The sequence below is a fragment of the Cyrtonyx montezumae genome, unplaced genomic scaffold, assembly GCF_038088225.1.
Source record: "Cyrtonyx montezumae isolate F1298 unplaced genomic scaffold, pur_monq_1.0 scaffold_3, whole genome shotgun sequence".
In the NCBI taxonomy this organism is placed as follows: domain Eukaryota; kingdom Metazoa; phylum Chordata; class Aves; order Galliformes; family Odontophoridae; genus Cyrtonyx; species Cyrtonyx montezumae.
Genome location: NW_027072034.1, coordinates 122351567 through 122377981, shown reverse-complemented (window position 1 = coordinate 122377981; position 26415 = coordinate 122351567). Strand labels below are relative to the sequence as shown.

General features: G+C 35.1%; 1 protein-coding gene across 1 annotated transcript in view; it reads left to right on the top strand.

Moving 5' to 3' along the window:
• The first annotated feature begins 4997 nt into the window (after positions 1-4997).
• Positions 4998-26415, top strand: part of PTPRQ (protein tyrosine phosphatase receptor type Q) — a 117065-nt gene continuing 95647 nt past the window's right edge. The window contains exons 1-17 of the mRNA XM_065743237.1: positions 4998-5079; positions 6711-6848; positions 7398-7533; positions 8465-8719; positions 10517-10734; positions 11657-11843; positions 11969-12253; positions 12977-13261; positions 13937-14206; positions 15349-15609; positions 16980-17110; positions 17274-17403; positions 19128-19278; positions 19600-19706; positions 20156-20253; positions 22595-22757; positions 24239-24499. Coding sequence (XP_065599309.1) covers positions 5032-5079; positions 6711-6848; positions 7398-7533; positions 8465-8719; positions 10517-10734; positions 11657-11843; positions 11969-12253; positions 12977-13261; positions 13937-14206; positions 15349-15609; positions 16980-17110; positions 17274-17403; positions 19128-19278; positions 19600-19706; positions 20156-20253; positions 22595-22757; positions 24239-24499 — 3124 coding nt within the window. The 5' untranslated portion in view covers positions 4998-5031. The remainder of the gene's footprint in view (positions 5080-6710; positions 6849-7397; positions 7534-8464; positions 8720-10516; positions 10735-11656; positions 11844-11968; positions 12254-12976; positions 13262-13936; positions 14207-15348; positions 15610-16979; positions 17111-17273; positions 17404-19127; positions 19279-19599; positions 19707-20155; positions 20254-22594; positions 22758-24238; positions 24500-26415) is intronic.

The following is a 26415-nucleotide window of genomic DNA, read 5'->3' as shown; positions in this document are numbered from 1 at the left end:
GAAGAAATCTATTTTTTATCTGATTTTAAGCCTTCACAAATAAGATACTGGCAGTCTGCTTGGTAGATGTAGAACAAAATTCTATGCATGTACATATTTATTAAAAAAAAAAAAAAGGAGACTGCACATTTTAAGTTTTCATAGTGTGTTTCCTTCTTTGTTTGAAATTTTGTGTCCGATAAACATTGCTTCTTGTTAAGTATAGAGATTTGGAGTATTGACTGTATCTAGGATTTATGGTTTTTGTGTACAGGAAAAAAAACCTCCATTTGAAATAGGTTTTGAAGAGCCTAGGTGAGCTAATTGGTGTTTATTCAGGGTGTGAATCTCCATGATTCAGCTCCTGAAACTGAGTATGCTCACACTTCTAATAAATGTACCATGTCATCTATTGTAAAAACTAACACAATTTTAGGCTTGTTTATGGAAGACTACTTTGCTTCATAAAATCACTGAATGGATGGCAGTTTACATGATGACAGAGTTTGGTCATTGACCCCAATGGAGTCAGTATGATCCTTAATATGTACATTATTTCCGAATTAAATCTCTTGACTAAAACTCTGAGAACTTTTTTTGTGAACTGTTTTTATTTCAGGCTATCATCATCTAATTAAAAAAAGGTTAGATTATTACACTGTTTTATACAACAAGAAAAAAGTAATATGAAAAAATTGAAATCTAAGGCTATTTTGCCATTTTGTGTGAAAAGTCTTCAGGCATTTGCTGTTTACTGTTTGGTTGCTTATAAAGAAAAAGAGTATCTATCTTTACTAACAAGATTCATCTACTCATCCATCTCATCAAAAATAGTGATCTGATTTAAAAATGGAAGAATAATCCATTGCATTATCAGTAAAACGTTTAACAATTTTAAAGATACAGTGATCACCTAGTGATTAAGTGCTTTTTTTTTTTTTTGTGAGAAAGTATATGCTTTATTTGCACTTATTATGACTTGATGGCTGGCATGTCAAGATGCTGTATCCTATGGCCTTTTTTCTGTATCCAAAACCTTTTTTGACATTTCTGTAGGAATTTGTGTACAGAAAGTTTTTTAGATGGCAGAAACAGTAAATAAATCATTGTCATAGCTATTAGGTTTCTGTACTCATACAACAAATTTAAAGGACAGTTTCCTGGGATCTCTTGATTTATTAACATCAAGATAGGAATCCTCTGTTTACTTCAAGAAATTCTGGCCCAAAACTTCTTAATGAATTTAACATTTGAAAATAGAATGAAGAAAGCTCCTACAATGTTGTACAATAACAAAACACTTGCTGTAGTTTGATTAATCTTTGATTAATCTGCTTTTTATAAACAATATGCTTCTGTAAGATTTAGAATCATATTTATAATTAAAGAGAAATTAATAAACATGAATTGATGTGTTTCATTTTACCTCTATCACTAAGGTTGAACACTAGAGCAGAATCTTAGTTTAACCTGGAATTAAAGGCAGGTAAATGAAAATTAACTCAATGATATCATGTAATAGGAAAAATAGCATTGAAAGATTTTTCCCGCTTAGCCATTTTATTTTCTACAAGATCAAAATCAATAGCAGTTGGGTCAGGATCCTCCCTGAAGCATACAGCAAAATTTTTATGCCCGTGGTGGAGCTGAATAGAGTCTAAGGCTGCCTTTCCTTTTACAGCTAATCTTCAAATTCAGATTTATTTGTCCTTGCCAGAGAATATATGCTTACTATATCTTGTCAATCATTTTCTGGACCAAAAAATCCACCCTCATTATCTCCATGAAGATGATTTGCCTAATGTGGTATATTTTACGTAACGTAACATGAATGAATCCTTGCAGCCTTTGAAGCAGACATCTGGTTGGAATGTGCTTGCAGATATCTTCTCAGTCTATAACTTAAATATAAATGTAGACACAACTACATGCTTATGTCAAAGTTTCTCTGTCTCCAGCTCTACATTCCTACCTCAATCTCCCACACAGGAATTATGCATGACTTGCTTTGTGTGGGCATTTTGTGAATCCGTTTTGCCAGCTGATACAACTCAAACATAATCTAGTTAAATACCACAATTAATTAGGTTGTTTATTATTGACTAAAAGAGCTTTAATATCCACGGAGTTCCCTCCCTTCCCACCCCTTCTTAAACTAAGACTCAAATAATTTCTACTCCCCTAAAAGAAAGGCTGGGAATGCATGCCTTTCCCTGACTCCCACACTTCCATGAGAAGATGCAAAAAATCGGGGAGCAGTGTGTGCATGACCTACTGCATGCCTTACTCTACTGTCTCAGTGTGCCATGTCATTTCAACCCTTTGTAACTGCTTGAAACCCTCCTTCATTCAGTTTTTGCAGTTCTGTGAATAGAATTCCACTGTTTAAAGGCTTGCCTATAAAACTATGCAGACTTTTTAAGGGATATGTGATTTGTTTTAAACAAATACACTTCTACTAAATAGTTAGGCTTTAGCCACATTATTTGTAAAGGCTGGATTTTGTAATTCCATTCTCTTTTACCAGCTCATTCATTAAGATCAATTTTTGCCCAATTATATAATTTAAATTCTAAGCATAGCTTCTGATACGGGGTTTAAACAACTTACTTTGTGTTTTCATTAATAAAATCCTAGATTTGTAGCTATCTGTATACTAAAAATGGAAAGTAAAACTTCAGGCATTTGCATGATTTAATTCTTTTCTATATTACAGGCAAACATCTTTACAAATGCATACACCTGTGTAAGAGTGATGAAAATGCTGTTTGTAGTCAGGTCTTTTTAGCTTGCTTCTTCTGAGGGCAGGATCATGGCACCATTTATAGGAAAATACTCCAAATAAACAATGGGCACTGTGCTATTCACACTGACGAAGCAGTCACAAAATGCTGCTCCAGATGTGGATCTTGGCCTCATATAACACTGGATATTTTATTATGCATTGATTCTGTGTAGCACTTTCTCATTTTTTCCCCTCATCCCTCCTTTCATAAGAAGCTAAAGACAAATCTAGCTTCTAAATCTAGAATCTGGTCTTTATATAAAAACATACTGTGTGGGCACCAATTGGGAACTCTGTGGCAGTGGGAAACACTGACCTGAACTGAATTCTTCAAGTTCTGTCCCATCAAATCCTTTTCCAGAAATTAGCTTGAGGTTATGCTGCTGCTGTAGTCATGTGTGGGTGTACGTCCTTTGAGAAAGTCTCACAGATGTATGTAGTGCAAAACACAATTGAATTGCAGTGTAACTTTTCTATAAAAAATGAGAGGAGTGTAGGAAAGCATCTGTGGCAATATTAAATTCTGGGGAAAGCCAATAATGATAAAACTTATCATTATTAGCACTAGAAGTGCTGAGAAAAAGGTTTTGGGGAGTGTAGAACGTGCCACATAGTGCTTATGTTTGAAAATCAATCTGTCAATATAGCCTCTTTTTACGCTTGGTGATTACAAGACTGCTATGGAAAACAGCTCAGCAGATCTGCTTTGTAAAAGAGCTGAGAATGTTGCAGCTTACTTGTACTTACTCACTTGTACTCCTTACTCTACACTCCTTACTTGTACTCAGATAGACTTAGTGTTTTGAAATATGGGATTTCCTAGCAGCAACTTCTGATTTACTCCATCTACCTTTGAACCTGGGAAATATGGAAGCTCAAAAACAGTATTTGCTTTCTGGTGAGGTTCTGCCTGTCTCTTTACTCGTTCTAAATAAGGCTACAATCTGAATTTTCATTTTTATTTTTTCCACAGAGCATATTTCAGTTGCACACAGTTTTAAGGACGAATGAGGAGCAGCCCACTGAAGAGCAAGATCCTATCTCAAGACAAAGAATGTATTATGTCATTATACCACTTAAAAATATACAGTAAATATTAGGATGAATGTTGCTAATTTTTTATGCTATATGCGCACAGTGATGCTATTTTTAATGTATCCTGTGAGTATTTTGTTTGGAAATAATGCATAAATGATATTTATCAGCATATTATACTGATTAACTTTCAAAGGGAAGAGTAGATACCTCATTTTCTTTTAAAAAGTTTAATTTTGGGCTGACTGGGGCACTGAGAGAAATTTACCTCCAGATTCATGACTTTAAGTTTGGTCATTGCTTCTCCTCAGGCAGTCAGGATCCGGGCAGCATTGCCTCTCACGAGGGAGTGGGAAACAAGTGGCCACCATCAGCTGCAAGCCCCTGCAATGCCTCAGCTGGGCATGAGGGCACCTGAAGGGATCTGGAGGCTGGTGTACTGTTATTTTGCCACTAATGCTCAGGACTTGGCAGGATGTCAGAGATGACTCTCATGCATGTGTTACATTTACTGACTGGATGTTGAAGAAATCCTCCAGCAAACAGGTTGGGTTTGTGTGAGGGAGATCTGTTCTGAAAAGTAGGATTTTACACGTTCCATATGCAGTTCCACGACTGCTCGTGCAGCTCCCTGTGAAATATTAGAATGCACTTGGTTTTTGATGACCAAATTTAACAAAATGTCACAAAATCATGTTTATATTAGTTCCTCTAGGATACACTAGAAGTATGCTGACAGAAGGTTCTGCTGGGCTGCCTGGCACTTCTTTGAAAAGAGTTTTAAGGCTGACAGCCTTATTTTGATTATTGACCAAAGTGCAGCTTGCTAGAAATTTGTACTATGGAAAGTAGTTTAAGAAAATGTAAGGGCTTCTGTGGGTTTAGACAGATTTTAATCCTTGAATTGGTAGTAAAAAAAAAACAAAAAGGACAACCTGACATTTTTGCCTCTGAGGGCTTTTTTATTGGCTAATGAACAACAGGCAGCTCCAGCTTCCACTGAGGCAGTAAAGAGCAACATCCCTTTGTGGATGCTGTAAGCCTTGTGTCAGGCGGGGGCAGGGACAGGGTGGGAGAGCAGAACCAAGCACAGGGCACACCATTGGCTGCATCTGTGCCCATGTCAGGCAAGAGTGGGTGTTTACTCTTTGTTTTAAGTGTTCCAACATAAGCGTGTTTCAAAGCTGCTGTAATTTAAACACAGGCACTGGAACTATTAGTTTTCTTTCTCTATGGGTCAAGCAGTTCTGTTCCTGCTTTTATTAAAATACTTACTTCAGGTAAGAGAAATATTCTCATTTTGGAAGGAGGATAGATTGAATGTTGCAAATTTGTGGTTTGTGATTTGGACTCCTTTCTTGTCGTTCTAACGGTTGTGGGGAGTCTTGCTTGTCACTGATGAACATTACCAGCCTTCTCTCTTCTCTCTCAATTATTTGAAGTTCTCTTGAGAGCCTTCATCTGCTTTGTTGCCTGCTGATTCTGGTTCTGCCATTCCACAGGAGAAGGAATAACTCTCAGCATTTTTAACTCCTTAACTAGCTCATATTGCTTGGTAACCCACTGGGTCTGTGGAGGAATGCACTGTGATCACTCTGGTACATAGGAGTATGCTCTGGAAACTGCTTTAGGAAGCATTAATGTAAAAACTACATACATAAGAACCACATTGCTTTTTATCTCTTAATTTTCTAGTACAATTTGCAATAATTTAGTCCCTATTTATCTACATTTTGATTTTGCATATGGAATCCTGAATTTTCTTTTGTCTTTCTGTGTTTTGTGGTGAGGATGATGACAAGTCTTATCAGGCCTTTGTACAAATGCTTCTCCTCTACTGTAGAGATGAGAGCTGTGTTTTTGGGGTGATGACCAGCCTCCTAGTGTGTTCCTTTAGCACATGCAAATAGTGTCCAGTTGTGCTGGCCAGGTTTGAGCTCAAGAAAAGGTGGCACTAAACTAAGTTCTTGACCATGGACCAATGGAGCAGGCAGGGCAGTGGCCTCCCATTCCTGAAAGACTATTGACTGTGTTGCAATTGGCATGCTGAAAGTGAGCTTTTCTTGTTCCTGAACTGATAGTACAAAGGCTGCACTGAGAGTAATGCCTCCTATTTGATTATGTTGGCCCACTACATCAGAGACAGATGTTGGTGGTATGACAGTAGAAGTCAAACTCTCCTGCCAATAGTCAGTTATATTTTGTTGCTATGTGACAGATGGCAGCAGAGGGGCAGTCTGAGAGTGGCATCTGACGTGGAAGTGCAGATGAAGCGAAGGTGTGTCGTTGAATTCCTCCATGTGGAAAAAAAAATTCCATCTGTTGACATTAATTGACACTTGCTAAACATTTATGGAGACTAAGCAGTGGATATGAGCATGGTGAGGCAGGGAGTGGTGCCATTCAGCAGTGGCACCAGAGTCAGTGGGTCACCTCCACTACTGCTGATTTTTACAAACAGAGCATGCAGTTTCTTGTTCATTGCTGACAAAAATGCGTAGCTAACGGGGGTGACTGTGTTGAAAAAGAATGTTTCGTTACTGAGAATTTGCCCTATCAAATAGTCCTGGTGTGCTCTTTGTAGTTGTTGTAGTTTCTGTGGAAATAAATGGAGGCATTACTTACAGACGAACCTATGAAGATCTTTTATTCTAGCAGGGCATGCTTGGGTCTCAGCTAATACAATTTGGCCATCTCTGAGAAGAGGAAAACCTGTACAAGCTGTACCTGCCAAGCTTGTAAAAATTGAGAAGACTGTATGTCTCAAACATTGACAATATGGCTGACAATATTGCTTCGTATAAAAACTAATATTAGCTGATAAATTTAAATGAAATTTGTTGATACAGACATTTTAATTAACTACACATATCTTTTCTGCATGTTTTATTAATGTATTTTTCTGTTACAGGGCTCAGATTGCCTAGACTGTGACCAAGTGAGAAAGCCTTCTAGAGGAGTTTTGTTGGAGTGGAATGAATTTCCCAAAGGAGAACATGCAGAACATTATATTGTAACCTACCAGCTCACGGATGCTTTCAATCAAAAAGTAAATTTAATCTAAGCAGGAAGCAGTTACAAATATGTTTAAGCTGTACTGCATTTTTTAAATTAATTAACTGCATTTTTTAAAGATTAATGTAAAAAAGCAAATAAAAACTTTTCAAAAATTATACTGAATTCTGTAATTCATGCCTTACAGAGTCCATTTGAAGCCAGTGGTTTTGAATGAGAATAGACAGACGTCTGTTCAAAGTTAGAATATGTTAGTTCTTCAGTGTCTTGTGGTCAGGAGGAGTCCAGTTTCTCCAGGAGAGGTGCAAACACTACCTACAGATCTTTGTTACAGGGCATTGTTCTTTTTTAGAGCACGGGATGTCCTGGAACCTAAAGAAGATATGGGGACTTAAATATGAAGGTTTTAATAGCTGGAATGATCAAAACAGACTTTGCTGTGCATGCATTGAGTACTTTGCAGTGAACTGGCCTTATGCTGCACATACTGCAATGTTAGATGAACATTTAAAGGCACTGTAGACCATTTATGAATTGTATTTTTCTCACTTTCACTGTATTTCAACATTCTTTTAAATTGCAGAATATAAGAAACATTTCTGAAGTTAAGCAAAAACCTATCAGTACTACAGTTCTGCTGGAGGAGAATAAGAATTACAACATTACGGTAGAATCCCTAAAAAATGGACAAATTCTGGGTGTGAAGTCTTTTAAGACACGTAAGTAGTGTAGCACTAAATATTTTTTGTATTACTATGTTAAGACTATTTCAGAAGAAGATTAGAGAAAAACAGTTTGAAATCCTGCATGTATTTAAGTATTTAGAACATTTGCATCAACATATGCTTTCAAATAAGAAGAGCAGAAGAAATAATTTTGCTATAAGTTGTTGGGTAAGTGCAACAGTTCTGTAATAGAGGAATGATATAAATGTTTGGGAGATTTCTAAGTGTTACAAGCATCATTATACTGCAGTAATTCTGGGAGAAATTTATAAAAGAGCCATCAGGGAAGTTACTTATAGCCTGGGAACTTCATGCCAGCTCAAGGTTTTGATTGTTTGTCTTACTTATAAAAACTAAATATATTAATTAAATATTTAATATTTTTATTTCCATTTTCCCTCTTTAAAAAGTGTTATCAAGCAGCTTGAAGGTCTTGCCATAGTGACCGACTGGGTCAAATGTTCAGTATAAGAATTTGTGTGTCCAGCTACTGTACTTAAACACGTAATTTATATTTGTAGATCTGTTTATGATCACAGGTCGTGATGATAACTAGAACTTGAACTGCTTTCTAATATTAATTTTATTAGTTGCTTTAAAATGGTTTAATACACATTAGAGATTTATATTAGCTCGTTTTCAGAAAACTGGGAAAAAAATTGTTGTAATTTAAAAACTGCAGCACTCACTATGATGACATTCAGTCATCTAGAGAAAATTGTTTCTGTTGCTGTTCTTCATCAGCACCTATTAATTAATATTCTAGTAAAGCTTTTGTACTTAAATACACCTTCATCTATGCACTTAACTTTTATTTGTGATTGCTTCAGACATTTTACACAGACGTGATAGTGATGTAGTAAAGACGAGTCAATTATTCTGTTGTGGTAAAGACCTTTTCTTTTTTTTTTTTTTGGATTACTAGGTGGAATTTCAGAGAATGACATTAAAATACTTGTGACAGCCACTACCGTGTCTTTTAATTTGAGTGCAGTGACCAAAGAATTTTCAATTTCAGTTTCACTGAATGATACTTCTCAGATTATACAAAAGAATAGTGGATTCTTTGTCTGGAATAATTTGACACCTGGCACTTCATATACATTTGAGTTTATATTTGACCAATTACATCTTGAATTTATAAATGTGTCTCAGAAACTGGAAGTTCAAGCTGAAACAGGTATTTATTACTTCATTGTATTCGCATGAATGCAAGGAAGCACTGCTTGCTTTTTAGAAGAATTAGGAGTAAATTGCAAAGAGACTGTGTAGCATCATTGTATTTTTTATTAAATGTGTATTGTTTCATTTCTGGAAAGAAAGAAATTGAATGTTAATGTCACAAATGTTCTTTTTTTTTTCTGGATCAAGAATTTGAATACATATGTGTGAATATTTTAAGCTAATCATATGTCTTAAAACAGACTGAAAGTGGATTCTTCTCCAATAGGACAAGAGGGAGTGGCCTTAAGTTCAACTGGGGGAAGTTCAGATTGGATAATAGGAAGAATTTTTTCTTAGAAAAAGTGGTTAGACCTTGGAATAGGTTGCCCAGGGAAGGGGTGATGTCACCGTCCCTGGAGGTGTTTAAGGAAAGGGTAGATGTTATACTTTGGTTTAGTGGGCATTATTTGTTGGTAGATGGATGATTGGACTAGGTAATCTTAGAGGTCTTTCCAACGTTGGTGATTCTATGATTCTAGATTAAATGAAATTGGTGCTTTATCACAAAATGTTTGGGATTGTAAATTTTTGAAGATATGGATTGAGTTTGTTTTATAGTTTCACTAAAAAGCAGGGAAAATTCTGATTTTTTGTAAGGGCTTGGAAGATTTTTTTCAAAGTGTTTTGGGGACAGCAGTGATTTTGCACTGTTGAGTGGCAAACTTGGCTGGGCTGTTATGTAAGAAGTGTTTTGAAGGAATAAGATTTCTGAGGATGCTTGGTTGTGTAACTTTGCTCCTTTCAAAGCAGTAATGCTTTGATATGACTACTTAAAAATATTTAAAATTAGGAACACAAAAGAAAGGATGATATAATTTCAAATTCAGAGAAATAATTATTTACTAATATCTGGAAAATTTGTAATGATTTAACTTCAGATTTTAAAAGTCAAAAAACAAACCAGAAACTAATGAAGAGTGACATTTTCCATAACATAGAATCATAGAATCATTTGAGTTGGAGGGAACCCTTAAAGATCATCTATTACTGCTACCCTGCAGTGAACAGGGACACCTACAGTAAGATAAGGGGTTCAGAGCCCCATCCAGCTCTTCCCCAGGATTGGGCATCCACAAACAATCTGTTCCAGTGCCTCACTACCCTTATTTTAAAAAGCTTCTTCCTTTTATCCAGTCTAAATCTCTCCTCTTTTAGTTTGAAACCATTTCCCCTTTTCCAGTCTCAACAGACTCCAGTGCTGAAGAGTCTGTCTCTTCCAACCTTGGTGGTTCCATGATTCTATGATTCTAGATAAGATGAAATTGAACTTTAGGGTTAGAGTTAGGGTTAGACTCTACTAAAGCGTCTGTTACCTTCTTTTTTATAGCCTCCCCTTTAGATACTGAAAGGCCTCTAACAGGTCTCCCCAGAGCCTTCTCTTCTTCAGGCTGAACATCCCCAGCTATCTCAGTCTGTCCTCACAGGGGAGGTATTCCTCCCCCCCGCACCCCAAATCATTTTTGTGTCCCTCCTCTGAATGCAGGTAGTGTAAAAACAAACAAACAAACAAGAAAGGTTTTCTTTTTTAGCTTGGGTGGATTATAGCTGATATTCTTTTAATTTAATCAGTCAGAATTCTTAAGACACTCAAGCAGGTTGTCTCATTATTAAAGATTTTTTTTTTGGTTTGCGATCATGATTTAATTAAATGCAATCATCTTCTGACTGTGTGGATTTTTTAAAAATCTGAAACTGTAGCGCTACCATAAATGACACAGAATGTGTTTAAAATACTGTCCTTGTTCACCTACAGGCTCCTGTTCCAAAGGATGGCTGGCATTCCAAAGCAGCTGCTATAGAATAAGTAAGGAGAGCAAGCCATGGAAGATGGCACAACAAACATGTGAAAAGTCTTCAAAAGGGGCTCATCTTCTTGACATAGGAAGTGCAGAAGAACATGGTTTTATTTTATCTTATCTCCAGACAGTTAGTCACATAGTCATGTTGTGGACAGGTCTTAATGACTTGAAGGTCAGTCTGTTTTATCATCTTTGCTATTTCATATATGGAAAAAGGAGATTTATAATGTGTTGAACCAAATTCATTAAAATAAGAAATACTGTGTTCTAAACTGATTGTTTCAATAGTTGTCATAGAAGTAGTGTTTCTATTAGTATTGGTACTATTATATTGGCAGTTGTAAGAGGAATCATTATTTCTAAGTATTTAGAAATACTGAAATCATTTAGCATGGCATTGCAGGGGAAAAATAAAGACTAATTTATTCATATCGAGTTGTATTTTTTTTTTTGTGACCACATCACGTGAATGTACTTTTGCCTGTAGATGGTGCTGTTTTACCATTAAAAAAAAAATTAATCTCATTCTAATGGATTGTCCATAACTTTCCTGGGTGCCAAAGTCTAGGGCTGGCATTCTTTGTCGTGACGCAGGTCTGAGATGCTGATTGGTTCTGGCTTAGCTAGTTCCAGCTCTCTATGGATGCTGGATAGGCCAGTGGAAGAAGGGACTGGAAGAAAGTACTTCATATAAAAAGTTTCCTGTCCCCATATTTGTAATAGGAGGGTTCTCAATGCCAACTCTCCTGTTAGTAGAAGACTCACTGTGGCCATGGTGTCTGAGTGTGTGATTTGGGGAAGAGTTACAGTGGTAAATGAATGTAGTGGGAAAACTGTGAGAAATTATTTGATTTATAGTGATACTTAAAGGTCTGTGTGTAATAATCAGTCTCTCTACTTTAAATCTTAGTGGCTTTAATTAAAATCATGTGTTATTATAATAGAAGGGGTAGAATTTTGTGCTGAAATATTTTTCATTCAAAATGTTCCCATATAATAAATCTTAGAAATAAAGTATGTAAAGCTCTAGGAATTCATTAATTTAATGTAAAAATATGTTTGTTTTTTGTTTGTTTGTTTGTTTTTAACCATAGGAGGAAGGTCAGCTCTTGTGGACAGACAGATCTCCTTATTTCCTAGAGGCTAATGTCTCATCTTTGTCAATGCTACCAGCAAATGACACAGACTGCTATGCTCTTCAGAGAAATCCCACTGGTCCAAACTATTTCTTCACGGGACTTTTCTGCTTCATGGAGCTACCATACATTTGTGAATATGAATGTAACTGTATTTCTTCCACTTTTCTGGGTTAATTTTGAACTCCTGCCCCTTCACCTTTAAAAGTACAAATTTGAAAAATGTGTCCATGTTTTTTAATGCTTGTTATTTTTTATGTTCTTTTTCAGTGCCTCTGATGCCAGAAAACTTCATATTCACCGTGTTTGGTGTTAAGACATCTGAAGCTGTATTTAAATGGAGTTATACAGATATCTGGCTTAAGTCAGGCTTTAAGCTCATAATTAAGTACTATTTTGATCGTCTGAAACCGCAATTTCTGAGCTTGCCTGTGGATACAACTCAAGCAAAAATTATGCAATTGTGTCCTGGTCTTTGCTACAAGTTTTTACTAGTGGCAAGAAACCCAGAAGGGGCACAGGCTGTCTTAAGTCCAATTCTGAAGGTGGAAACAAGTAAGTTACAGAAATGAATAGCAACAATGACCACATAATCATACAATTCATATTGTTCCTTTGGTTATGTTATTATCTGAGTTGATAATTAGTCTGAAATTAGAAATAAATCTGAATGTGAATTCTGAACCTAGGATTCACCTGCTTCTAGAGTGGGTTCCAAAATCTTAATTTTGCTGTTGCACTGAAGTGTCTATCTTAAACTGTATCTAAAGAGAGGTGGCCAGCAGGATGAGGGAGGTTATTGCAGAAACACAGAATCACAGAACTGTAGGGGTTGGAATAGTGTCTGAACTGTTGGAAGAGATGTAGGAAACATGATGGGCTGTTTTAAAATGCTTGATGAAAAGAGTGTGCATTGTACAATTTCTGAAATACTGTAGATTTTTGCCATTCATCTCATTAGAACGAGGTCTTAACCAGCTTTGGTAACTCATACCATTTATCTGAGATAACGCTTCTGGTCTCTGTACAAGAGAAAGGACCTAACTGAGGAGGCTGAATTCTACATAAGAGCTGAGAAATTCATAAAACCTAAATTAGACAGTGACAGTATTCCTCTGCAAATTGATATTAGTTAAACTGTCAAGATTTGTTTATTTCCTTTATTTTTCTAAGTCTGTACTGTTATTTTTTTCTTTTTTTCTTTTTTAAAGGAAAAAATATCTATAAAAGGCATTAGAAGCTCTTACCTTGTTTTTTATTTCTAATGTTATTCAATAGGGCCATTACACTCCCAGAAGTTAGAGGCTACGTATGTTTCATCTGCAGAAATACATTTAAAGTGGAAGCCTCCAGAGCATTCCTTCTGTACTCATTTTCATTATTACCTTATTAACATTTTGGATACTGAAACCAATGCGTGGGAACAGTTACCATTAGAAAAAAGCAAGGCATCAATTGTAATAGGAAATAGAAAACCTTATCATCAGTACCAGATATATTTGCAGAATGTAGCAGAGAAAGGAACTCTAAGCTGCCATGAAAAGCCTATATTAATCACAACAGGTGAAGTATCAATTTTCTGCTTGGTTGGCTGGTATTTATTTTTTCCTCTACACAGTTTACACTGAAAATAGAAATTATAAATATACTTTTAAGCTTATGTGCAGGTGTTGGTTTGTTAAAATGTATTGGGGGAAAATTGGGACAATTATTTTCTATTTTTTATGTTAACTACTTTTAATCTTCAGAATCTTTCAAAAAAGTGAATGTACCTATCTTCTTTTGTACTTGACAACTTGAACTACACTATCTTCTAAAGCAGTGGCATCATATTTTATACATATTGATTTATGGTTCATATATTAGTTTAATTTTAACAAAGTAGAAACATTCCCATAATGTCTCAAATGATGTAGCTGAAGATAGATCACATTTTTCCTGATCATTGAAACCATGACTGAAATTATGTCAACTTTTGTGTTTGTATATATTCAGTGGAACAGAATATGCTGGTAAAATCAGACACTGTTCTTATGAGAAAAAAATGTAGAATATGCCTGTAACATGCAGGTGTCTAAAAGCTGACTACAAGACATTTAATAAATGCAGTAATAGTAGATTTAAAATCATAAAATATCTAGAATGAAATAAAGCAAACAGTATTTTTGAGAAGGGTTTCTTAAGGGATGTTATGTTTGAGCTGTGCTTTTATACTGAAATTCTTTTTCTTTGATAAAGCTGTCAGTCCACCTATAGCTGTTTTTATTCAACCTGAGGATGTGCAAGAAGAGAGTGTAATCCTTCACTGGAAGCTGCCAGAAGAGGGTCAGGAGTCCTACATTCATGTGAAACCTAGTGCAAACATCGGTGAAACTAGGAAGTTTTTAGTAAACAATACAGAAGAATTAAAGATTGATCTTCTAATTCCTGGAATGACTTATGAAATAGCAGTGGCAAGTGTGAATAATGGAAACATGAGTGAACTCAAGACCATTCAATGCACTTTAAGTAAGACGCTGTTAAGCAGTGGATGTTTCAGAATGTAATACACTCAACATCGCTCTTCTTATCATTACTGACAAATTACTAACAGATTTATTATGTTAAGTACCCTCAATAGCCAAGGTTCAAAACTAGAATATTAAATACTCTGATTCACTTCTTATTGTTAAAGCAAAGCAGGTGATGTTAACTTTCAGAGAGATGCAGCCTTGGGAAATGCACTGATATTATTGAATGCTGCTTAAATGTGGTGAGAATCAGAGTATGGAATCCTGTTCCCTCTGACTGAATAAATTGAGCAAATTGTTGATTTGAAATAGGAAATTGTAGGAATGGTTGAAACAGTATTTAATTTAGGTAAAGATGAATTAGGCATCCTGTAAAATGTGAGAGAAATTACCCTACTGTTGGTGAGAGGGTAATGGAAAAAGATTTTGAGTTAGATGTAGCAGTAGCTGAAAGGAGAAAAAGCTGTAATTTTTTTAATCAAAGAGCCTTTTTTGTTAGTGTTTGTTTACTGACATGTTGAAATGCTTTTGGCATTATATATGTGTGTGTGTGTGTTTTTACTTTTTGTGTATGGGAAAATAATGGTCAGGAATTACACACGATATATATGTAATAAGTAAAAGCTGCAGCTGTCAGATTATAGATATGTAAATGATGTCTTGTCATTTTTTCTAAGTGGTTGCAGTATTTTTTTTTTTAATTTTATATAGTATTACACTTAATATATCATTCATCAAATAGATGAAGGGATTTTCCCTTCTATAAGAACCAGCTATAGGGGAAGAAAACTCAGTATGACAATCCATCAAACATACCTCCTTCTCCATGCCCATCTCCGTATCCAAACACGTTTCTGTATGTTTCTGTTACCTTAACTACCTTCTTGGTACAGCTGTGCTTGATACCTGTGGAAGTCTGACTTGCTTTGATTCTAAATCCTTTGCCAAGTGCTTCAGGATTCTACTAATAAGCACCTTAAAAAAAAATCAGGTTGTTTGTTCTTTCTGGGCAATTAGATGTTTTATTACAGTAGCTCTCTGCACTGTGCAAGTGTAATCTCAGGACAATGGCTTCAGATTTGCTATGTGATTATTATTATTTTCAATTAATATAACATGGCTTTTTTTTATTTCCTTTAGAGCCCAAGCCTGTTCAAATCGTAGTTCCTTATGTGCTTTATAGTAATGCTGTGATATTATTTGTTCGTGTGCCTGATACTGGAGTATTTGATGGCATATATATTACAACTAATGGTGGACATAATGCAACATTCAATTTGAAAAGTGATGGCAAAATAACAGTTGAAAACCTTACTCCAGGAACAGAATATGATTTCTGTGTCTTGACAAAAAGTAGAAATATGTTGAGCTCCTCTTACCATGTAACTGGTGTAAAAACATGTGAGTATTTTGATTCCTATAAAAAATACATAACTATATTTTTCATTTATAACCTCTAACTTTAGTTTTATTTCAGTGTAATAAGAAATACAGATTATTTGCAAATCATCCAGGTATATTTGCGTAAGCGAATAGTAGTTATACTAACAATAGCTGTCCTTTAAACAAAACTGTAACTATCCCTTATGACTACAAACTTTGTAAAGTCTGTTTTTATATCAAGACTACAAAATGTCTGGCAAGTTATTTCAGGAATTTAGGAAGAATTAAACTGTAGGGGGAAGGAAGACATATTTTGATAATTCATTTTAACCAGGGTGATCAGTAGCAGTGGAATTGCTTCTGCGTCTTGAAAATTAGTAAGTTTATTCATCCCACTGCATCTTTAAACAAGCAAGAATAGATGAAAGTTTCCAAATTTCAAGATAATAAATTAGTTAACAAAGACATTATAAAAATATTCTGGGAAGAGGATTCCTTTTAGCAGTATCTTTCAAGAAGAAATTTTAATAAGGACTTAAATAGTTGTTTAAAATACCTACTGACATTCTGTGTTTTAAATTTTCCAATTTTTTTTGTGATGAAGTTACATCTAGAAGTTTTTCTTCATTTCTTTTATGATTTTTGTTTGAAATCCATTTCTACTCTGTCTCCTCAGAGTGGAAATGTTATTAATAAGTACTAGTGAAACAGGGTAAAAGCAAGCAAGGAAAAAAAGAAGAGCATGAGGGATGAAAAAAATTATTCTCCAAATAGGGAAAACATTGAAAGATGATTTTCTTAAAATGTAGTTTTAATAGGAGTTCAGTTTTGATCACTCATAAGAGAACAGTTCTTCAGAAAACTTAATTTTGATCTGTCCCTTTTAAGTCTCCAAAACCTTGGAAGAAAAAAAAAACTGATTTTCTTTTCTTAGAAAATATATAAATTTTGATATGTTCCAGGCAGAAGAAGCTGGATTGGAATGAGAGAAATGCAAACAGAAGTGAAAAATGCTCTGTAATGTTACAAGGCTATACTGATTACAGAAAAAAGGGAACTTGCTGTGCTTGGTCTACCCAGTTTTGTTGATCCTTCTAACAAAATTTAGGTCAATTCTGAGCATGGTGGCAGTGTTATTGGAGAGATTTATTCTGGAGGATTTTCCTGCCTAAGAGCATCAGCATGTTCATCCCTATGTGATTTCAAGAAAAACAAGAAAGCAATTTGCTTTGAATAGCATCCATGGTACCTCCGTTTTTTTCTGCTTTACACTGACTATTTGCCCACTACTTGCTTGAATTTGTTATTGATCATCTTCTCTTTGATGTCTCCACAGGAGACACAAAATTGTTGGATTGGACAGTAATGGTTTTTATGTTTTTCTGTAGGTTTAGCAGCTCCACTCAGTATACAAGAAGGTAATGTGACAGACACTTCAATACAGATTTCTTGGGATCGTGCAGAAGGGGATTTTCAGCAGTATGAAGTCACGTGTACAAACTGTGAAAGTCCTTTTAGGGTATGCTTTTTAAAAGACTCTGTTCAGTCAATGAGTTATTTTTGTTAAATCTTTTAGCATTTAGAGATTAAATTAAAAGCTATGGATCCTGCTAAAATAGATGGAGGTGCCACTAATATAACAGAAACAAATTTTGCAAATAGTTATTTGTTTGGCTTTTTAGGTCCAGAAGGTCAAGCAAGAAACAGCAACATTTTCCAACCTTATTCCTGGTAAACTGTACAGCTTTACAGTTCGAGCAGAAAAGGAAGGTTTCAGAGATAGCGTATTTGTTGCAAAGGAAATACAGACAGGTGAGACCTCAATGTTGCTATATTCGTAATTTGTCTTTCTTCTTCTTATATTTCTTGTTTTCTTCTACATTCACTTGAATTTCGTTTTTGTTTAAAACAGAAAAGAATAAAGAATCCTATTTTTTTTCTCCTGATTCGCTTTCATTGTTACTTTCTTTATTCTTTGACTGTCCTTCCAAGTCCATGCACTTGAATTTGGTTGTAGTGAAGAATTATTCCTTTTATTAACATTAAAATGACTCAAGCAGTTTTACACTACAGGTGTACAATTAGTACTTGCAGACTGGTTACCTGCACTAGAGGAAGCAGTCTTTTTTCTTAAACTTCTCTTTTTACTTCAGTGCTGAATTTGAACACAGTTATGTGTTCAGAACTAAATTAGTTTTCTGATGTTCTCTCATTTGCCTCTTGTATCAGCAGTAAATACAAGAGTTGTCAGCCCATCAAACTCTCATTTCCACAATTCAAGGAATACACAGCCAGGTAGAAACCCAAATTAAGGGTTCCCAGGGTCAGACCCCCAGTCTGAGATGCCAGTGATTGGTGTGGGTATGTGTGTCTGATTGTCTGACTGCCAGGGGGCCACGGTAAGCCAGGGAGTAGATGAAGTGCCTGGGAGCAAGCATGGGGGTGAACAGCTCTCTGAGTGCCAGCTCTGGCTGTGAGAGAATCTGTGTATCTCCAAGAGTGGGCAGTTTGGGGGAGCATCAGGGGAGCAGTGTGGGGCCATAAGTGCTGTCTCAGTTCATGTGAATGCTCTGAGTAATTGTGATCTGTGTGCCAGGCTGTATCTATATGTGTATATATGCCTGCTTTGTGTGCATGTGAGTTCTGGGAATACATCTTCAGCCTGGTTGGCCTTGGGACAAGAAGCAGAGCAGCCTCACATCTCTGGCTGATGGTTCCCAAATTATATAATTTCCTTTAACAGGTTCCTAATGTGAAAAGTATAGGTTAAAATAAGGCAAGCATGATCAAAGATATATAATGTTTTAAATTCAAGGAACCATTGACTAAAGTTGATGTACAATCAGTGGAATATGTCTGTAAAATTTCTGTGAGAGGGTAACTCATGGGGAAGTAATTATGGAACAAGTAAGACAAAATTCATGGATATTCTTTTTGCAAGAACTAAGGTCTTGAAATGAAACAGAAGAGAGCAAGCAGAAAACAAGTGAAAGGAAATAGTTGTTTATAAAATCTATAGATAAGGTGCAGAACTCCTGCCCACAGGATATTTTGGGCTATGATTGTGGCTCAAGAAATCCATGGTATGCATGCTAGGATATCTCCTATCTCTAACCTGAGAGGTTACTGAAGGGGATTATCAGTGCATGCAAGTCTTGTTTTCTGTAGACATCTGTTTTAAGCCAGCACTGAATACAAGATATTTTGCTAGCAGGAATTTTGGTTCTGGCCAAGCAAGTTATTCTTATGTTGACATTTCTTTTCCTGAGAAATTGTCAGTGTTTGAGGAACTACACATCAGAAATGTCAAAACTACATTAAATAGCATTACAGAGCAATGGCTTTGAGTCTGGTGGGTAATAAAAGTCCCTACACTCTTTACTGCAGCAGTATTATTCTGTCTCTCCTTCAGATAAACAAGGACAACACAATTTTTTTTCTGGAGTTTTCATCACATTCTGTTGAAATAAGTCCTGTCATAGAATAATGTGTTTAAAATATACGTTAAAGTAATGTTACTTCTCACTGTCATGCAGTACCAAGTGCAGTTAAGTATCTGAACTACAGTAGAGACTCTGATTCGATAACTGTTACCTGGCCACCAGCCCAAAATAAATTTGATGGATATGTTCTTTCAATAAAGAGCAAGATCTTCAACAAAGAGAACATGTTATCTTCTGGTGTAAGGTATGAGGATTTCATTTTAATATTCAGCTATTAAAAAAATAACTAACATGAACTGAAAGCAGATATTTCATGCTATATTTAAAATAAGTAGTGTGCAGTATTACTCATATGAGATATATATTTGAAGTTTCACTTGATATACACTACTATTTCCATGTGAAAAAAAAGAATATTTAGGAATCCTGTTTTTTTTTTAATAAATTACATCTTGTATCATATAAAGAAATAATATCCGTAATGTTGTAAATAATTTAAATTATTAAGCTACATGTATTTTAAAATCCTAAAGAAAACAGTCTCTCTTTTTTTTGACATTTGTAGAATGTACAAATTTGAGAGTCTTCTGCCAGGCACTGATTTCTTAATTAGTATCGTGACAACCAATGGACTAAAAAGAAGTCACCCCACCACTCTCAAGATTAACACCTGTAGGTTCACAATTCACTGTTACATTTTAATGTTTTGTCTATTAAAAACATAATTTGTTATTAAATTAATGCATGGAATTATTACAATCAATTAAGTCAGTTAATGGATTAATGTACGTGTCTTTCATAACAAATTAAACACCCTTAAATTTACCAAATAAGTAAAAGATTTTTCAGTACAAATAAGTTTCCTCCCTAGTTAATGGGATTATGCTGATAAATGAATCAGCTAGGATGACGGAACTTTTCTGTAAAAAATTACAAACATTGGTTGTATTTCTGATTCTGTTGCTAATACATAGAGGTGAATTGAGTTTTTCATATTTTCTTCAATGCGAAATGTGTAACAATGTTGAATTATAAAATAATTACTAACAGCAGTATTTTCTTCGATTGAACACAAAATACTTTGATACTAAATTTGGCATTCTCTCCTACCCTTCCCTAAGGTCCTGATCCACCATCAGACTTACAGGTGCTTGGACAAGAAGAAAATACAGTATATTTGTCTTGGAAACTACCAAGAGGAGGATTTGATATGTTTCAGGTGAGATAATCATGGGAAAAAAACTAATGCAATCTTATAAATTTCACAATGAAATAATCATTCTGCATTTATCATACTAAACATACATATATGAGTATCATAATACTTAAATATAACAAGAATCATTTGTCTTTATAAACCATGTAATTATGGGAGGGAAATACTGTTTCTAGAGATGGTCAGATAAATACAAAAAAACTGAGTTCTAATATTTCATGGTTAGTATTACAGAGTGGCTTGTCATCGTTAATATTTTGAAGCATATACTTTGGAACACTTGGCACGAAATATTGAGTTGTTTCTTTTATTCCATTGCTCTGGTTAGAAACAGTTCACTGTGACATTTAAACATTTGTTTTGTGGATCATATTTCACTGGGACATTCAGTTAGGCTCTTTTGTATCCTGTCTTTTGCAGCCTACCTTATATTATCCTTTGCCTTTTGAAGTCACTGTATAAACATGGTCATGCAGTCAACTCTTCAGCTACTTCTGTATAGTAATCAACTTGTCATTTGAATCAATGATGATTTCAAGGTGTCATCCCATACCATAACTGAATTGCCAGGATATTCTTCATTATGTAGCAAAATCATGAAACAAAGAAAGTACCTTGCTCTAATTGTCTTACATAATTGTAAGACAATATTAAAGTGTCCAATTCTGCTCCCCACCCCATGCCTAAAACTTGAAGTCTGAGTATTCTTGAGTGTAGTTTCTTAGTACTTCTTATCTTTTAATTAGTATACAGCTGCACTGATCTGAATGAATAAACTGAGCCAGTTAACCTACCCAGCCTCATTTGCTGATGTAGTTGGGAATAATTTTCCAAATTTCAAAATTTAATTTGATTCTCTTGTTCGTGTTCTGAAGCAGCTCAGATGCACTTTTGTATGTGGTCAGGTTATTTTTATCATCTCATGGAAAGTAATTGTCATCTGTAATACTGATCTTTATGGCACTGTACTATTGCTTGGTATTGGTATCTCATACAGTAAGCAGCTACATTAGACAGTGCTTTATCAGAATAAATTAGGTTGTCTATAAATCTTTAATAGGAAGGGATTCAGTAGACTGGTTGCTAAGTGAAGTGCACCTGCATAAAAGGGATCATTTTACTAATCATTTAAAATTAATTGTCCCAGCTCACCAACTTTCTATGCAATATACACACACAAAAAATAGAGTGCACAAAAGAAACTTTCCTAACTTGTTTATGCTAGATGTAAATTTTTAATCTATAGCTTTACTTCTAGCATTTTGCAGTGCTGTAATTCTAATGAACCGATGACAGTCTCCAAGATCTAGTATGTATGAAGAGGTGCTGTGTCAGTACAATAAGTAGGCACCTAAGGGAACTGCACTATTCCTTCTCAGATCCGTAGCACCTGAATCAAAATTCTTTCAGGTCACCACTATGACCGCTCCACTCTTGGAGGGAGTAATTGGTGACCTTACAGAACACACTGACATAGACAGCTGCAAACCATCATGATCTATTAGCACTGCCACACCCAAAAAATCCATGCAGGTATGTATGCTGGGGAAGTTTGTCTAGAGCCCTCCTCTGCAAGGCAGACACAGTGTGCATCTTGCTTTTCACTAGTGCAGATGACAAATGGTCTGCAAAAGCAGCATTTTGTGTCCACGGAAAGGACTGTCACAGAAATTTATTCCTTCACCTCAAGAGTTGTCTGGGAGGTCTAAAGGAATTCCTCACAGACTCTATGAAATAAGAGGCCAAATTAAAACTGGTATCTGCAACACTTTTATTCTCTTTTGTGGCTCAAAGCAGTGAGTTCTCAAGGTATCCTACTGAGCTGATTTGAGTGACTAATTCCCTAGGGTTCTTTATTTTTTTCATTCTTTCTTTCTAGTCTTGTAGTTAATTGCTCAGCTTATTGATACAGCTGTGTGACTGAGCAGGCAGAGTACACTCTGTTATCCTTCCTCCAACAGTAAAGGCTTTGCCTCCTCCATCTATTTTTAAAGATTAAAAATGCTTGCACCACTATTAGGAAATAAGTTCTACTACTAGAATAAGTAGTAGAACATAAAAGTTCAACCCTTTCCTTATTTTGTCTCTAAAATGTGGAGAATATTGTAAATATTTGTATATAAACAGGTAATTGAACATACATTTTATGAAGTGAAATAATTTATGACATAAACTATCATCAACTATTATTATATTAACACATTAGACTAATATATTTTTACTTATAACTTCTGTGATAATATAATTGATATCATATAATTGCTTATATAATAAGTATAAATATGTAAGTAGAATAGTGTATACTTAATTATACTGGATATAAGTAATTGTTCTTCTTCCATAGCTTTCATATCGTCTGATGAAAAATGAAAAGCCACTTACCAGAACTGTTTACGATAGCAGAGCTGTAGTGAAAAATCTGGCCCCTGGGATGGAATATAGATTTCAGTTAAGGACAATTAAAGGCTGGGATTCCTCTGTTGCTGTGGAGAAAAATGTTGTAACAAGTAAGGAAGCACCTCGTAATTTGTGTACTTTTGGATAAAAGTAGACGTGGGTACAGAGGCATTAAAATCATTTCATGCAAGTGGTGTAAAAGGATCACAGTGTTCAAAACTGAGTTTAACTTTAGGCAGAAAATTCTGCTCCCTCTTGTCATTGTTGCTTAAATGGGAATCCTTGATGAAGTTGAGGAGTCTAAACATAGTTGTACATACCCATTTGAAAAAAGAAATGAACTCTCAAAATACTTCCAGCTCTAGCACAAGCAAGATACTACCAGAATTACTTTGCATTTTGTTTGTAACTATTTTTGCATCTTTTAAATTATTGCAAACCCATGGTGTGAGATTTGAAGATTACTTCAGTACAAGACCACAGAAAGCTTTAAAAAGCGGGAAGAAAAATTGTGCTTCCAATTATATAATGAGATCCAGAGTATTAACACTGAGTCTTGTGCTCATGTTTTCCAATGCTCCTGTTATATTGCATAGGAAGAGAAGGCTTTTGCTTGTGGAAGAAATCTAAAGGGATGGATTTATATTGGCTTATGGCCTGACAAAGTAGATGGAGTAGATAAGTGTAATCAAAATACAAATAAAGTCCTGTTTTTATACACATGCATATCTTAGACCTCTCCCCTTTGATGGGTTTTCTGTGGCTTGTTGGGGCTGTAATTCCTTAATTAGTCAGGAGGCTCTGCAGTTAGTTTTCCAAAGATGAGTGAATCTGAAAAAACTGGACTAGATCTTCAGAATTTTGTCAATGGAAAATGAAAGATAATAATAATCATCTTGGTCCTGAAAGTGTTCCTTTTCAGGCAAACGTTTTCATGACTAATGAGCATGAGTCCAGAATATGGAGAAATTACTCTCATTTCAATGACAATTCATTAGGATTCTTTTCATACTGTATAATGCAGCCTTTAATGGAAGTAAGGTTTTTTTGTTGTTGTTTTTTTGTTTTGTTTTGTTTTTTTTTTATTAATGAAAGTTATAAGTTATCACCTTGGAACATGCTTTTTTTTTTTTTTTTTGGAGGACTACAAACATTTTTATTTTCTAACAGTAGGTGCACGTTACATATTAATGGAGATGTTATTTGTGAATAAATATCTATTCTTTTAGAATTCTGAATATAACCAAGAGGAATAAAGGTTTAATTGAATAAAATCACCACAAAGCCTTCCTTTTCACTCTATCTGGTGAGCAATGCTACTGTTCTACTAGAAGATTTCATAAGTCTGGAATTCTCTTCCATAAATTACATAGTGCACAGAAGAGTTACATTGCCAAGTTTTCCTCTGGGTAACATAATGGAACATCCATACAAACGTACTTCTAAAATTTGCCTTAGTATTTCATTAAGCTGTGAAACCCAAAATCTTTTAAATAAAAAACATTTATTTTCCAAAGCTGATACATATTTTTTATATTTTAAGAACTATGTATTAAAATTGTCTCTATTATTCTGAATCACTTTACTATAGAACCAGCTGGGATCTGCAATTTGGCATTGCAAATGGTAAATACTTCCTCTGCGACTTTAATGTGGAATCCAACCAAGAGTAACTTCACATCTTATAAAGCATCTTTATCAAACAGCACCTTTATAAGCAAGTTTATGATTCCAGGAGCAGTATCTAACTACAGTGTTACAAATCTGACTGCTGGGGGTGTTTATAATTTCACACTGAGAAGACTGCAAGGCAGTATTGAAGGAGCTCCTGCATTCATTGAAATTGTAGCAGGTCTGTACAGTTTAAAAAATATTTATCTGTTCAGCATCTCTTTTGATCTTGTATAGTATCTTTGCTATATTGCAGGTCTTCATCCTGCAAAGAGTTATGCGCTGTCTAAATATAACCTTAAATGTTTGCAGAATTAAGTAATGTAAACCGTTCAATTCAAGGACTGTTTCCTATTAGGTTTTTACTTAAAAAATAATAGGGTAAAATCTCAGTCTTGTTGTTTGTGTGCATTTTAATGTAATGTAATAATGTGAAATACAGATTAGATTTAAAAGGCACCGGAACTACCATAACCAATTTCTGTTACTACTTTCTTATGCTATGTCAACGGTTTACGGGCAGGTTCGGCCCAGTTCCGTGATGGTTGGTACAGGGGACCCATGGACCACACCCAAGGAAAGGGGAAGGGGGAAAGGGAAAAGGGAGATGGATAGAGACAAAACAGCAGCAACAATCTGAGAAGGAAAGCTAATTTACTAAGTAGATATCGGAAAGCAAAATAACACAATATAATACAATATAAAACTATAAATGATGTTATGATGTGGAATACCAATACCAAAAATCATAAAACCATGACATACTATTTGAAAAGTTTTACTTGTGGCAATGACATAGTGGTATGAAGGAGACTTGAGAAGTGTTGGAAGTTCCCAGTGACATGTCATGAGACGTGTCATGACATTTGCTTGTGTGCTTTTGGGACTGTATGCTTCAGCTGTGGGCAGGGTGTTTGAAGCAAGAGGTTGAAAAGAATCTTTAAAATGCTCTGTCAGAGCAGTGGAAATCCTTACATTTACTTTGAAGTAGCCTTGAGAGAAAAACCTGTGAAGAAAAATGTTGCACGTCTTTTATAGGATGAACTAAGACCACATTACTGTAATACTTAATCATTATTAGTATTTTTTTCTAATTCTGGGAAACTTTAAGTCCGGTTGGTTGACCCATTTGTGAGTGCTTTTGCTTAAATGCATTGAGATTACATCACTTTGCTGTGAATGCTGATTTATAATGATCAATTTTCAGAAAAATTAATGTTGCATTGTGCACATCATGCGCTGTGATGTATCTACTCAGCTGCAACAAGTTATGTCAGTGAAATGTACAGGAAGCTTTGTGCTTTACACAGACACACTGGCTATGTACCTTACACAAATATATTGGCCATTTTTAGCTTCATGGCACTGTATTTCTGTTTCCGTGAGGAAGCTCCTAGGCTGTCTTCTGCAGCAGAGTTGGAAATAATGCAACTGAGGTAGTTGACTTTAAGTACTATGATAACTCAGGTTTTAATCATGGGTTTGTATAAAAGACTCGCACAAGCATAATGCAAGTGGAAATTGTAGTACTAATGGTAACATTAGGACTTAGAATTTAAATAAGTGTAATAAAAGGAAGAAGTTGTGCTCTCAGTTACACTTGCAATTCTCTACTTAGATTTTTTTTTCTGTTAGCATTAAAATAAATTTAAAAAATAATCAAAAGAAACAATCATATATGTAAGAAATATATATAGAATATAAAAATTTAATACATTAATATTTCAAGTAGAATATTTGGTGGCAAAGCAGTAGTAGTGATCTGTTTGAAAGTGCAGGGAAAAGAGTTTAGGAAAGATATAGATTTAAAGTAAATAAAAACAAGTGGAGCTCTTCCAGGATAGAAATGATGTGATATTTAGACTGAAAAGAACATTATTTGTATAAGAACAGTATAGAAAATTTAGTTTGAACTCTGAAGAAACATGTTAGTGAGGGAGTCAGAGGACAGAGTGCATGGTAGTGGCACATACAGAATGTGACAAAGAGCATCTCTGACAGGGTTCACTGTGGTAGGTATGCACAGGAACTGTTGTTATCTATCCGCACTATGGCTATGTGCATGTGGATAAATGCAATATTAAGGATGTGTAATGT